At 45.7% G+C, this 15477-nt stretch overlaps 1 protein-coding gene across 1 annotated transcript in view; it reads right to left on the bottom strand.

Annotated features, from left to right (window-relative positions):
• FAXDC2 (fatty acid hydroxylase domain containing 2) overlaps positions 1 to 14926 on the bottom strand; it is a 28693-nt gene extending 13767 nt beyond the window's left edge. The window contains exons 1-2 of the mRNA XM_083728747.1: positions 14840 to 14926; positions 6778 to 6834 (exon numbers count right to left, since the gene is read on the bottom strand). Coding sequence (XP_083584873.1) covers positions 6778 to 6834; positions 14840 to 14911 — 129 coding nt within the window. The 5' untranslated portion in view covers positions 14912 to 14926. The remainder of the gene's footprint in view (positions 1 to 6777; positions 6835 to 14839) is intronic.
• Between the last annotated feature and the right edge of the window lie 551 nt (positions 14927 to 15477).

Here is a 15477-nt window from a genome sequence, read left to right on the forward strand (position 1 = left end):
CTCCCCACTCCCAGGCAGCCTCCTTTCTCGCTAGAGTCCCTTATCTCCCTGCCGATCAGCTGCTCAGCGGCTTCGTTTTAACACCCCCTTCCCTCTTCCTAAAAAAAAAAAAAGGCACGATCTGCTTTTCGCCCCGGGCAATTCAGCTCCAGGGACCACACACTCGGTCCATAAGACGCACAGACATTTCCCCTTACTTTTTAGGAGGAAAAAAGTGTGTCTTATGGAGCAAAAAATACGGTAAGCTAAAGGAAAAACGGTTGTGTTTTGCAGGGAGTTTCCAAGCTGTAGAAAGGGGAATCAGAGCAATGTGGGATGACAGTTTGAATCCAAGCAGCAGCCATGGAAGAAACGGAACCCGCTTGGAGGGTAATGTTTTTTACCTCCCAATGTAGGCTCAGGTATGTATATATGTGCAAATATACCATATATTATAAAGACACCACAATCCCCATGGTGCCATAGTTCCTAAGGAATCTCAGGCCCTGGGGTAAGTGCCTGGACCCCTGGAATCTCACACTGCTGTAGAGATTGGGGTGGTGTGTCACAGGATTGTTCTGAAATGTTGGTGAAAAATTATTAGCATTGATCTGCTGGAATAAGCAGTGGACTTTAACACCAATTCTATTGACCAGTGAAAGTGACACCCTAGTTTCATTTAGCTTCCATTTCGTCAATCACACACCCCCCCCCCACACACACACCATAATTAAATGGGTAACTACAGGGCTTGAACTAATCTCCACTGCTATTCAATATCTATAAGAAGACACTGGGAATGGTTATTAGGAATCTTGCAGGGAGGTGCCCTCAGAATGCAAATGACAAGCTGCTCTATCTCTCCACAGCATCTTAATCGGAACAGAATGTACAGTTTCTGAGAAAAACAAGCTGTGTTTGAATCCTGGACAGAGTCACTGTGGGTAATCGTTTCCACGTCCAAGAAATTGGTCAACTGCCTACCTACCCTGGATGGGGTTGCAATGCCCCTGAAAGAGCAGATTCACAGTTTGGGGGGGGGGGGGAGGGAGCTTCTGGATCCAACTCCAGAAGGTAGTTGGATCATTGGAGGTAGCCTCAGTGGCTAGAAGTGCCTTTTACCAGCTGAAAATGGTACAACAGCCATGACCATTCCTGAACTGGGAAACTTGGCCACAGTAGTTTATGCATTGGATAGTTCAAGACTGGATTACTGTAATGTGTTGTATGTGGGGATTCTCTGGCACCTCCATTTAGTGCATGTTATTGTTTTATTCTGTTTGTAAATCTCTTTGAGGTTTTTAAATATATATACAATCAAGCATTAGATACATTTTATGAAATAAATGAAAATAATGGAAAGCTATCTTGCTCTCCCTGCCCAAATCCAGGCCTGCACGCCCCAAAGGAACTGTTACTGTGTATTTTAATTCTGTATTGATTTTGTAGTTGTACACCAGTTATATTTTGGGATATAAGTGGTATAGAAAAATAATAATGCAGCAAATTCAAAAGGAAGCATCAGGAGCGCACTCTGAGCGCATTCCAAAATTCCTTTGTAGCTATGGATTGAATTCTCTGCTTTTGGAATTCGGCACCTTTCCCTATCAATTTTAAAACTGTACCACTGAAAGCTGTGGGAGTGGTGTTGGCTATTTGCAGTTTAGAAGCGCTGCAGAGAGCTTGCTGGGGAGACCATGCATTAAAAAGGGACTCAAAAATAACTTAAACAAGGTTTTAATAAGAAAAACAAAAACTCCACTTACACTAAATACATCAACAAACCAGACCCAACCATCAACCCATCCCCCAGGGTAATGGGAGAGCTAGGTGCTGCTACACCCAATTGCTGACACAACCCCATCAATACAACTCAGCAGCACCTTCTATGGTTCACAGCTGTAAAGCTGGGTCTTGTTATTTTGCTCTGGCCCTTGCTCTGGCCCCTTGAAGACATACACTGTTGTGTATTGAGTCAAAGGATTTTATATCTGTATTATTATTGTCTGTATTTGCATTAGGGTAAAGTGACTGCCTTTTGGTTCCAGAGGGTACAGCTACTATTGGTTCATTTAAGCTGCTGTATTTGGATCCTCTGTCTTATTGGTTGCCTCCAAAAGGCAGGACTGTGATTGCCTGATATTGTTCCCTCCAAAATGTATCCTTTCCAGCTAGTTCCCTGTCCCTATAAATGTAGCTCTTCCCTCCTCAAGTCTCAGTCTTGTTACTTTAATAAAGAAGTGTTACTAGAGAACTGTCTCCAGCATATTATGTCAAGAGAGCTGAAATCACAAACCCCACGTCACAACAACTGGCGACGAGGATGGGATCCGGAATGCTGAGGAGCGGTTAAACGCAGCCCTGCCTCAGAGTCCAGATTGTAGCCAAGAACAAGACTCACTGGCCAGCTGAGAAGACGACCCTGCCCACAGGACAATGGAGAGTCCAAGGGTATTGGAGCCCTTCCAGCCATCAGAGCCCCACACGTGGGAAGACTACGTCGAACGCTTCGAGTTCTTCGCAGTGGCTCAAGGGATCACCGATGCCAGCAAAAGAAGGGCCACATTCCTGAGCTACTGTGGGCCTGAGACCTTCAAGCTGGCCAAGGCATTGCTTGCCCCAGCGAAGCTAAGTGAGACATCTCTCAAAGATATTCTTGCCTGCCTAACAAGCCATTTAGCGCCTACTGAGACCAAGATGGCCCTGCGGATGGAGTTTCATAAGAGGCAGCAGCGTGCTGGGGAGTCATTTCTAGCTGAACTGCGGAAGCTCGCTCAGCACTGCGACTTCCAAGATCTGGAAGAGACTCTCCTGGATCGGTTTGTCGGTGGTCTGAGCAGCAAGAAAGCCAGAAGACGCATCGTGGCTAAAGAAGAGGTTACCCTTGCTTCAGCCTTGAAGGAGGCCACCGCCACGGAGAATTATGAAAGAGAGGAGCTTGATGCCAGTCGCAGGGTCCCTAAGCCACAGACAGAAGTTGCGCATGCCATGGACGAGCTAGAGGCTACTCCGAGCCAGAGCCCAGTCCGTGGGGTCGAGTCAGTGCGTCAGGCCTGCACAGTGCACAAAGATCACCGAGGCAGGTGCCCTGGTTGTGGCGGAAACCATGAGTGGAAGAGTTGTCGTTTCCGGGATGCTATGTGCCGGACGTGCGGAAAGACAGGTCACATCGCCAGGGTCTGTAGATCAGCGGCGTTGGGAGCGACAGGAGCACCTAGACTGGAGCATCGCAGATCGGCCACAGCGAACCATGTTCTAAAGGACTGCCACTACGTAACGGAGATCAACGGGAGGGTCGTGCAGTTTCCAGCGCAAGGCAAGGCACACGTCAAGGTGAAGATTGAGGGTCAGCTGTGCGACATGGAGGTGGACTCCGGATCTGGATTCACTATCGTGTCGGACCAGACCGCGAGGACATTCTTCCCCAGGGGTAAGTTGCCCCCTCTGGAGCCCTTCCCGGCAACTTTGCAGTCATACTCAGCGGGCCGCATCCATGTCATGGGAATGTGTGCCGTGAGAGTACAGTTCCGGGACAAACAGGCGGTACTCAAACTGGTGATTGCGAAGGGCAGTCGCCCCAGTCTCCTGGGCACTGACTGGTTTCCCGCCCTGGGACTGAGTATATCAGGGCTTAATTCAATCCAAACCTGCCCTGAGATGAGCGAGGCATTATGCAAATAATTTGCTGGTCTTTTTAATGGAAAACTGGGTTGTTATAAAGGGCCCCCAGTTGACTTCGAATTGGACCCTGGGGTGGCCCCAATCCGACTCAAACCAAGGCTAGTGCCATTTGCACTGCAACCCAAGATTGAAGCAGAGCTGGATAAATTGGTCAAGCAGGGAGTTCTCTCACCCGTGGACTCCGCTAAGTGGGAGACTCCAATCGTCACGCCCCTTAAAGCAAATGGGGAAGTCAGGATCTGTGCTGATTACAAATGTACTATCAATAAGGCACTCAGGGGAAACTCATACCCCATTCCAGTCGTATCACATCTGTTGGCTAAACTGGCTGGGGGCAAGGTGTTCGCCAAACTTGACCTGGCACAAGCTTACCAACAGCTGCCAGTAACCCCACAATCAGCGTAAGCACAGACTATTGTCACACATAAAGGGGCATTCAGAGTTAACAGATTACAATTTGGAGTTTGTGTGGCCCCAGGGATTTTTCAAGGGCTCATGGAACGCCTGTTAAGAGGTCTGCCGGGGGTCTTGCCATTTTTTGATGACGTTTTGATTGCTGGAAAAGACCCACAGGAACTGGTTGCGCGTGTCCGTGCAGTGTTGCTCAAGTTCAAGGAGGTGGGGTTGCAACTAAAAAAGGAAAAATGCAGTTTTGGGGTGCCAACTGTGGAATTCTTGGGGTTTAAAATTGATGCATCAGGCATCCACCCCACAGATGCTAAGGTTAAGGCCATCATCGAGGCACCACGACCACAGAACAAGACGGAGTTGCAGTCATTCTTGGGACTTATTAACTTTTATCATTCGTTCTTACCCCAGAAAGCTTCGGTAGCTGAACCATTACATAGACTGTTGCAGAAAAAGAATGTGTGGCGATGGGGACAGGAGCAGCAGAAGGCTTTTGACTCTTTGCGAGGAATGCTGAGTAGCAAGAGCGTCCTTGCTCATTATGATGAATCGAAGCCGCTGGTCCTGCCATGTGGTGCCTCTCAATACGGCCTGGGGGCGGTGCTGAGTCATAGGGAACCGGATGGGTCGGAAAAGCCCATCTCTTTCTATTCCCGTATGTTGTCGCCCACGGAGCGCAACTATGCTCAAATTGACAAAGAGGCGCTTGCAATTGTGGCAGGAATCAAAAAGTTCCATGATTATGTGTATGGTCGTCATTTCTCCATTGAAACGGACCACAAACCACTGTTGGGGTTGTTCAACCCGAACAAACAAACGCCACAAATTATCTCCCCCAGAATGTTGCGTTGGTCTATATTCCTGAACGGGTGCCAGTACACCTTGACCCATGTGCCAGGGAAGCGGTTGTGCCACGCTGATGCTCTGAGTCGATTGCCCCTTCCTGGCGGGAGCAATGAGGATCCTGCTCCAGCGGAGCACATAATGATGCTGGAAACACTTCCGGGGGCTCCTGTAACGGCTACTGATATTGCTGAGAAAACGAGGAAAGATGCTGTTCTCTCCCGTGTGCTCACTTGGGTGGGGAGGGGGTGGCCAGGTGGTCCGCATGAAGACAAATTCAGGCCTTATGCGACAAGGCAGCATGAGTTATCCATGCATAAGGGTTGTCTCCTGTGGGGAGGTAGGGTGATCATCCCAGGACCACTGAGAAACAGGGTTCTTGAGACGCTTCACATGGGACACTCGGGAATGGTCAGGATGAAGTCGCTAGCCCGATGTTATGTGTGGTGGCCTGGAATGGACCAGAACATAGAACAATGGGTACGAACATGCAAGGCATGCCAAGAGGTGCGGCCAGAAGTGGCCAGAGCACCAGTTCACTGGTGGGAGCAGTCCAGATCTCCCTGGAGCCGGCTGCACTTAGATTTTGCTGGGCCATTCCAGGGGAAGGTCTTTTTGGTTATCGTCGATGCATATTCCAAATGGTTAGAAGTGGCGATGGTCCCTAGCATGGCATCAGCTGCCGTAATCAAGGTGTTGAGGCAGCTGTTTGCAACCCACGGGTTACCTGAGACCATTGTATCAGATAATGGGGCAGCTTTTGTATCTATCCCAAGAATTCAGGGCATTCTTGGCTGATAACTTCATAAGAGGGGTCACATCCGTGCCCTTTCACCCATCCTCCAATGGGCAGGCGGAGCGCATGGTAAGAACAGCCAAAGAATCCATTGCGCGCTTAATGGAGGGTAACTGGTCAGCTCGCATCGCGCGAATGTTATTTTTGCAGCATGCGACGCCGTGTACTGCGACGGGCAAGTCGCCAGCTGAGCTGCTCTTGGGTAGAAGATTGGTAACGGTGTTGGATTATGTCCACCCGGATAAAATGCCAAAGCGTAATTCAAGAGCAAACCCCCAGGCTGAGACTGACACAACAAGGTATTTCGCCCCTGAAGATCTGGTCTGGGTGAGGAACTATTCACGAGGTTCGGGGTGGGTGGCTGGTGTGGTCACCCAGGCTAGTGGACCTGTGTCCTATTATGTGACCTTGGAAAATGGACACGTTTGGAAGAGACATATAGATCAGTTGATGACGAGGTACAGGTAGGGGACCCTGAGATGTCTGGGACTCCATCTGTTCCTGACGAAACCCCTATAGCAGCCCCCCTACCACAGGTGACACCCAATCCAGAACCAGCAACACCTGTTGTCAGGAGATCAAGTAGAAGTTGTAGGACCCCACAGTACCTGAGAGATTACGTCTGCTGTGCTCACTAGGGGGGGGGAGGGGTGTTGTGTATTGAGTCAAAGGATTTTATATCTGTATTATTATTGTCTGTATTTGCATTAGGATAAAGTGACTGCCTTTTGGTTCCAGAGGGTACAGCTACTATTGGTTCATTTAAGCTGCTGTATTTGGATCCTCTGTCTTATTGGTTGCCTCCAAAAGGCAGGACTGTGATTGCCTGATATTGTTCCCTCCAAAATGTATCCTTTCCAGCTAGTTCCCTGTCCCTATAAATGTAGCTCTTCCCTCCTCAAGTCTCAGCCTTGTTGCTTTAATAAAGAAGTGTTACTAGAGAACTGTCTCCAGCATATTATGTCAAGAGAGCTGAAATCACAAACCCCACGTCAGAACATACACATCCGAGTGGAACAATGATGAACCTTTACATTTAAAGAAACCATTCAACAAGTGGTACCTTTTACCTGTCTCTGATGTCCTCGAGAGCTAGGTTCCCAGCATGTAACACCTTCCTTCATCATCTGAAATGCAAATCAATACACAAAATTAAACTGAAACTGGGATTGAAGATGAGGGTTCATGACTTATAATCTGATTGTGCCAGTCAAGGCCATGGGAAAAGCCTATACAGTGGTACCTCGGGTTACAAACACTGTGGGTTATAGACTCCGCTAACCCAGAAATAGTACCTCGGGTTAAGAACTTTGCTTCAGGATGAGACCAGAAATCGTGCTCCGGCGGCGTGGCAGCAGCAAGAGGCCCCATTAGCTAAAGTGGTGCTTCAGGTTAAGAACAGTTTCAGGTTAAGAATGGACCTCCAGAACAAATTAAGTTCATAACCAGAGGTACCATTGTACTCATCTAGCGGCCTCGTGGATTGATGACACCTGGGGCGGTCTCACCCCCCCCCCCCCGTAGACTGGGCAGCTGGGGTTGGGGTGCGCACTGCCAGGGTTCATTGCCTGTCATGGGGGCACCTGATTGCACCCCTTCAAAAATGTTGGCTCGGGGCCATGGCCCCAATGCCTCTCACACACTACGCCTCTGTAATTATTGAAACGATGCCAATCTTCAATGAGTACACAAACCCATTCTCGTCCTCAGGGACAGAACATGCCTTGAGAAAATTCTCTTTCAAAATCCATTGTCAGATTATGGGAGTTGCCTAATTGCTTAAAGCAAATTCTTACACAACGCTCCACAAGAGTTTTGAAGGAAAGCCATTCCTGCTCTGTTACTGGCATTCACGCCAGTTTTACCTACCAGGTGCCTGTGGGAAGCCAGTAAGCAGGATACGAGTACTATAGCCCTCTGCTGCTCACGATCCCCAGCAACCAGTGTTAGAAATTAGCCAGCCGTGTTTTGCGACTGGCAAGTGTCGAATTGTGACCACATGGAGATCTCTGGATACCAGGTTGGTGACTGACATCTCTATCTGGCTGGCCCCTCCAGTCAGCAGGTAAGCAGAAGCATTTATTTATTGCATATATAGCCCACTTTTTTCTCTAAGGTGTACATGGTTCGCCCCCCTCCTCAGTTAATACCTACAACAACCCCTGTGAGGTAGGTTAAGAGGCTGTGGCTGGCCAAGGTCACCCGGTGAACTTTATGACAGAGTGGGGATTTGAAACCTCATTCCCCGCCCAAGTCCTAGTCCAACATTCTAATCACTACTGTCAGAGCTGCCCGAGGTCCCAGCTCACAAAGGACCAACGCCAGTTCGTTGTTATATACAAAAGTCTTTATTGAAGTTCAGTTTCGATTTCAAAGCCGCAGCGCGCAGCTCTACGTCTCAAACTCTAGACTGCTGAAGCTCTGTCTGAATCTCCTCCCCCCAGACACTAGTTTAAGACTCTAGCCTTGCTCCACCTCTTCATTTGCTCTTTCCTCCTCTGGGCTCGCCTGTCCGCTGGGGTCTCGCCCTTTCTAGACTCTTCTGACGCTGAGTCCCCTGAGTCTTCCCCCTCCCTCCGGCGGGCTTTAGGACCTGGTTCCCAATCCGGGTTTCCTGCTGTGCCGCCCGCCTGTACATTCGAACTTGGCGCACGCGCCCAGCCGGCAACCTTCCTCCTGACCGTTACACTGCTCCTGTCACTGCTTCCCCCTTCGGAGAGGCTAGCTGGACCTGACTTCCCCTCCGTTCCCTCACTCTGTGATGGAGGCGTGGCCAGCCCTGATTCATCTTCTCTCCCTGCTGGAGGAGAAGCTGGCCCTGATACATGGGACTCTTCCCCTCCCCACTACGCTCTGGTGGAGGAGCTGGTCCTGATCTCCCGCTGCTGCTTTGGGAGTCCCCGCTGGCCCCTTGCTTCTGGTGTGTCCCCCCTGGGACCCCCCTTGCCCTGGTCATCGGCGCCCCCCTCTGGGAATCTTCTGAATCGCTGGAGAAGCTCATGGAATCTTTCGGGCTACTTTCATACTCCCCTACGCTGCCCTCCGATTCTTCCCCTTCGCTCTCCATTTCCTCTCTCCCCTGTGCCTCTGCTCCTGAGCCCCTGACAACTACACCATATGGGCTTCCCAGAGTACGTCTACTGTTCCACCAGGCCTTTGGGCAGGATGCAGTTTGGCGTGCTTTTCTTTGTATAAAACAAGCCCGAAGGAGGCCCCTAACCAGCTCACAGGTCCTTGTATGATCAGTGAAAACAGTTGGTCCTGGCAAAGTATTAACCACTCTCAACTCCAACCTGACAATTGCCACCTGCCCAGATTTTAACTTGTCTGAATTAATTTTAAGATGTATTTTAATTAATTGATGTCTGTTTTTATGCATATTGTGTTGTTTTTATGATGTTAGCCGCTCTGAGCCTGGCCTCAGATACAAATAAAAATTATTATTATTTTATTATAGGGCAGCTATATAAATTAAGTAGGTAAATCAATAAATATGGGGAAAGGAAAATGTCCCTTAGAGAAGGATCTGAACTATTCCCCTTGAAGCTTGAATTAGTTTTTATTCTGCATTGATGTTTTATTGTGTTTAAACCACATTGAGATTTTTTTTAGATCAATAAATAAACAAAGTGGTATAGATGATGATGATCATCATCACCACCACCACCACTACTGCTAAACAGGTGCCTAGATATTCTGTTGTGGCGACTATAACCTAGGTGTAAGTTGCCATTTGGTGATTAGCTTATATATCTGAGTTTCTAACATTATTCACACCTATTCTGTGTCAGTGCCATTGGGGAGAGAAAAAACATTGGACATCTCTCAACATACAAGAAGAAGAAGAAGAGTTTGGATTTGATATCCCACTTTATTACTACCTGAAGGAGACTCAAAGCGGCTAACATTCTCCTTTCCCTTCCTCCCCCACAACAAAAACTCTGTGAGGTGAATGGGGCTGAGAGACTTCAGAGAAGTGTGACTAGCCCAAGGTCACCCAGCAGCTGCATCTGGAGGAGCAGAGACGCGAACCCGGTTCCCCAGATTACGAATCTACTGCTCTTAACCACAACTCCACACTGGCTCTCGACCATCCCTTAGCATTACACAACAGCCTTCTAGGCAAAACTATAGCAGTTTCCACAAAGAACAAATTCATATGCATATTTCCCCACTTCTGCTATTGTCTCAGATGCCCATTATTGATTCATAAACATATGCACACCCAAGGTTCTCCTATGACTCTTCCTATATACAGCCGTACCTTGGAAGTCGAACGGAATCCGTTCCGGAAGTCCATTTGACTTCCAAAACGTTCAAAAACTAAATTGCGGCTTCTGATTGGCTGCAGGAATCCAAGGTCCAAGGTACACCTGTACTTAAGAACGTGGGTTAGACAACATGAACATTTGAGCATGAATGGTGGATGCCAGTGATGTCATTTTGAAGATATGGGGGTAGTTTATTTTGTGAATGTGCTTTATATTCTCTCTGAATCCTGAACCTTTTGCATTCCCCTCTGTGTCAACGGAATTTCAAGGACAAAGCAGAGAGCAAAATCAGGTGCATTTTCAAAGGACCAAAGAGAATATATTATTTCCAGAATATATTATTTCATAACACAAACCATCTGGATGTTGTTCAACTAAGTTTTCCTCGGAGTAGACCCATTAAAATTTATATCATTATAAGATCACCCTGGAGAATAAGTGGTTGGCCTAGAAGGCATAGATGTCTGGTCTGATCTTTAGTACACTTTCAGAATTCAGAACACGGATTTTCAAAGGACCTCATCTGACATGCCCCTAGATCAGGTGACAGCCAGGTGTTGGCAATCCTGACAGAAATACAAGGTCAGGGAAAAGTGCAACCTGCCTGGTTTCTGTGCTGGACCAAAAACTGTCCGAGAGAACCCCGAAGGCCCATAAAGTGATAATTGACTTGTTTTCTTCTGAACTTTGTGCTCTGTTTGCTGACTCATATCTTCTGAGCCAAAAGGCTTTTCACTAGAAAGAAAACTTTAAAAAGGGAAAGGAGAAACTGCTCTGGTATGGACACATCTGCTAAAACATACTCAATTACATAGAATAGGCCTAATCTTCCTGCTGAAGTAAGGCTTTTTTTCTTGATTAAAAAAGACCTTTTACCTCATTTTCCATAAGTCCCTTTGCCTATTATACTGCCTTTATCAATGCAGATTGCATTGATGTGCTCTCTGTAAATATAGATATGTTATCTCTGAAAGAAGATAAGCTAAGCTGTTTGCTTTAAGAATGTGCATACTTAGCAAAAAATAAAATAAACCTGGGAGTTTACGTTTTCTACCTGATCCCTTCATTAATTTCTCTAAGAGTCAAGGATAAATTCCTGTTTGGGCCTCATTCAAGTCAGGAGCTACTTAGCTGACTCCTTTCCGTTTATAAGAGGGATAAGAAAAAACTCTATCCCATGCTAGCAGACGGTAACAGAATGGAAATAAGTGCAAATACGTCTTTGCTTATTCCTCTGTCTGATACATTTGTCATTTAACAAATTTATAGACCATTTCATGACATAAAGCCTTCAAAGTGGTGGACAAGGTAGAAACAGAAGGAGACCAAACACATGCTCTAAAAACAATAATTCCATCATTAAATTCTAAATAATAAACCCATTTCTGGAGACACCTCAGGGAAAGGCTTCCTAAAGCAAAAATAGGCATCTATTTTTGGTACCCAGGCATCATGATACCAGGGGTCTGTCTAATTTTGGCTGGTAATTATCTCTATATGCAGGTAGTATTGTCCCTAGCATCATTAGCTGTTTCCTTCCCCAAACGGCTAGCCAACATTTTAAATATCTTTCCTTTTGTCCCTGTACTTGAACAATTCTTGTTGTTACCCATTTCTTACAGAAAATCCATGCAAGTTTCATTAAGGCAGTATTTCTGGGCTATCACATTTCCTCAAGTATTCAAACAGCGCTGATAGATGTTATAATAACATTGTATGTTAATGCAGTTTCAACTACAGCTTTCTACCCAGCACCTCCATTCCATGCTGAAGAGTCAAAAACACTCATGGAATAATGCCTCTCACATCATTTGCGACTTGTGGCAATGCCTCTCCTCCCTTTCCAGTGCCATTTTATGAACCATTTAAAGGTTTCTTTTCCCACTGGACCATTCAGCCGTGCGCCCCCTCCAGACTGGTGTCTATTCTGCAACATGCTCCTTTTGTCACTATAGGAGAGCATTAGTGGTGGATTTAATCAGCTTTATTAGTTTTGTGATGTTTCACCAAGGCTGTTGCCCAGAGGGGCTATAGGAAAACAAAAGCGAGGCAAAAATAAACTAGAACATTTTGTGGTAGTAAAAAGTTATGGGATTTCAGCCAGAAGTTCAGGATATGCAATGACTGGAAACCAGGCAGTGTAACAGCCCCCAAACCTTTGCAGGTGTGAACAGTACTGGAAGTGGGATTGCATACGACTGAGCCAGCAGCAGCACAAAGCACCAGGAATGGGCAATAAATAGGACATCTGGAGGGACCAAGGCATCTCTTTTACAAGGGAAAGGGAGAATATGTCCTCTCCTCTCCCCATGTGGGAAATCAGGAATATGTTTTAACATTTCTGTATGAGCCCCACTCTCTATTCCACATACCACCAGCCTGCTTCTCTCCCCCAGGTGTTGCTAGTATAAGCATAAGTTGCTGATGTGGAGTCTGTTTGGTTTCTGCAAAGCTACACAAGGCAGTTTCTAAATAAAAATGCTAACACAATCAAAAGATTACAGAGAGAGGACAAAGCAGCTGAATTCTTTTAGGCCATTAGTATTATAAGGAAATAAGGCACATACATACCGAACCAGCTGTTTTGCTTGTCAACTTTTGTTAAGCTGTGCAACAATGTTCATTCTACAAAAGCCTTAATCAGTACATCTGTCAAAGAGTTCTGAGTAATCCAGAAGCCATAGAATTATAGAGCTGGAAGGGTTCCCAAATGTCATCCAGTCCAACCCCCTGCAATGCCAATTTAGTCCTCCTATTGTTTAACACACTGAGACATCAGTTGTCAGGATTACAACCAATCCTGTTGCTCCACACCAGGCATAGAGTCAGTTCATTTTTTAAAACTGCTCCTATGCTTTATTAGATAAAATTAAGGGTCTCACATGATCATTGTATTTCCCTTTCAAGCGAAATATCATGTGCTAGAAGAAGACGACTTCAGGGACAGTCTCTAAAATGCAGGATACTTTCCTAATAATTGCTTTGGGATTTTTATGAGGCACAATTAATAAAATGAACAAATAAGGCACTTAACACTACCCTGCTGTCACAAGGAAATGTAAGCATGCTTAGTTATCACAAAAACATATGAGAACTATTATCTTAATTATGCCATGATTTATTGTCCCCATGATCACAGTATTTTTTAAATTATACACTGCATTTCAGGTAGGCTGGAGGGAACCGCCCTGAGGTGGCTTACAGAGACATAAAGAACCCAATAAAATACAATGTTAAAACAGTCCAAAACTCAGATTAAAAACAATAGCTAATGACCAGTGAAATGATCGCAAAAACACTGAATGAACGGGGTTAAAAGAAAAAAAAGACAGATACAGACAAAGCCATATAGGAATAGGATTCTAGAAATTTGGGAGCACCAATGAAGAGACAGTTTCTCATACACATCAGTCTGATGAACCCTGGTTGGTGGGCTAGAGAGCAGGGCTTCTGATGCCATTTCCCAGGGGCTAGGCAGGTTCATAAGGAGACAGGTGGTCTTTCATGTAACCTTGGTCAAAACCATTTGAAACTTTAGAGGTCCAAATGAGGACTTGAAATTGATCCCAGAAACACATAGGCAGCCAAAGAAGCTGGCATGTTATTAGGTATGGTAAGATCAAAATGCTCACTGGAAGGACAGATCCTGAAGCTGAGGCTCCACTACTTTGGCCACCTCATGAGATGAGAAGACTCCCTGGAAAAGACCCTGATGTTGGGAAAGATTGAGCACACAAGGAGAAGGGGACGACAGAGGACGAGACGGTTAGACAGCGTTCTCAAAGCTACAAACATGAGCCTGACCAAACTGCGGGAGGCAGTGGAAGACAGGAGTGCCTGGTGTGCTCTGGTCCATGAGGTCACGAAGTGTCGGACACGACTAAACAACAACAACAAGATCAAAATGCTTGGTTCCCATGAGCATCTTTGGCATGCTGCCTCTGTAGCTGGAGTCTATTGAAAACTATCACAACTAGTAACTGCAATATTCTGCACAATTTAATCTACAGTAATCGCCTTTTTAATCTTTCTTAATTTGCTAACATTGTTTAGAAAGAAATGCCACAGTTTAACCACCCAATCTGTCAGCTTTCCTAGCCAACAGCACACCCTTTTTATCCGGATTAAGATTTGGCTTGCTCTCCTTATCCATCTCAAAAGTGTCTCGGGGCGATGTGGTGATTTCCAACAGTCTCCCTGGGACTAGTAAATGGAATTCTGTATCATTTGCATGCTGGAGTCACTGCAGCCTAAGCCTCCTAATGACCTCCCCCAAGGATGTCAGGTAGGTGTTGAAAAGCATAAGGGACAAGATAAAATCTCCTCCTAGCTAGCTCCATCGTTCGAGAAAGAACTAGTCACTATAATACTGTTAGTTTAAGGTGGAGTAAGTATTCTGACTTTCAAGCTGCAAAGAAATTTTCCAAACTGTCATTAAAAATATACTCTGCCTCCCCCCCCCCCCCCGACTGTCCCAGCTCAGTTGACAGAAACTCTGAGAACATACTGCTTTACAGGAAACTGCCACGGGGATAATAGTCATTCCCTAATACAAGCCTCAGTGAAATGAATGAGAGATCTAAGTAGGCAGTTATTACTGGAAAACTGCGGGTTTACTCAAAACCAACTCCCACTGAGTTCAGTGTTACTTACTTCCAAGGAAATAATTATAGGACTGCAATCGTAACACCTATCACTAGTTACAAATCTGCAAAAGTTGAATTATCAGAGTTTCTCTCTCTCAAAGCAACGCAGCTACTATTCTTAAAATAAATGTAGGTACTCCGGAGTGAAAACAACTGTTTTAATTGTGCTTTTTCCGTTCCAATTTCTTGCTTCCCTAGCTATTTATCTGACCAACCTGCGCTCGCCAACTGCTCCGGCAAGTATTTCTGCCTTCTGTCTCGTCTGTTGTTGTTGCTGGTAGCTGCATTCAGCGAGCTGAAGGAAAAGGAGGAGGGGCGAGCCTGCAAGCAAGTAGATAATTGGCCTCTTTCCTTAAACATCATGCAAGGAGTAATTACACATAAAGTAACAGATACGTCCATTATTAGTGCTGGCAAACATGAATGGCTGCTTATGTAAAAGGTTATAGCAACATGTCATCCATGTATTAGCGTGTCAGCAGTTTTCAGTACCTCCCCCCCCCCTTAAGTTTAGTAAACAATGTAAGGGAAGTGCATGCTTTTGCCTTTATACAAGTATTCATATATATATTTTCACACACACACACACACACACACACTATTTAAATTTTAGTGTGTGTTTTAAAGCCCCCTCAAATATTTCAGGTCAAATACCAATCGTATAATGGGGGGGGGGGAATTAACATGGGGTACTCTGTTTTATTTGTATTTAGTAAACAAAGCTTTAAAAAGTATGCTAAATTAGAATGCTTTTTAGAATTTTGTCTGATGAAAACTGACTCTTTTCCTGATGAAATTAGCACATTCAAATCAGCCAAATTGTCCCTCCTCTTCAGCTATGTGCAAACATATA

The sequence above is a fragment of the Podarcis gaigeae genome (assembly GCF_964106915.1).
Source record: "Podarcis gaigeae genome assembly, chromosome: 2".
Lineage (NCBI taxonomy): Eukaryota > Metazoa > Chordata > Lepidosauria > Squamata > Lacertidae > Podarcis > Podarcis gaigeae.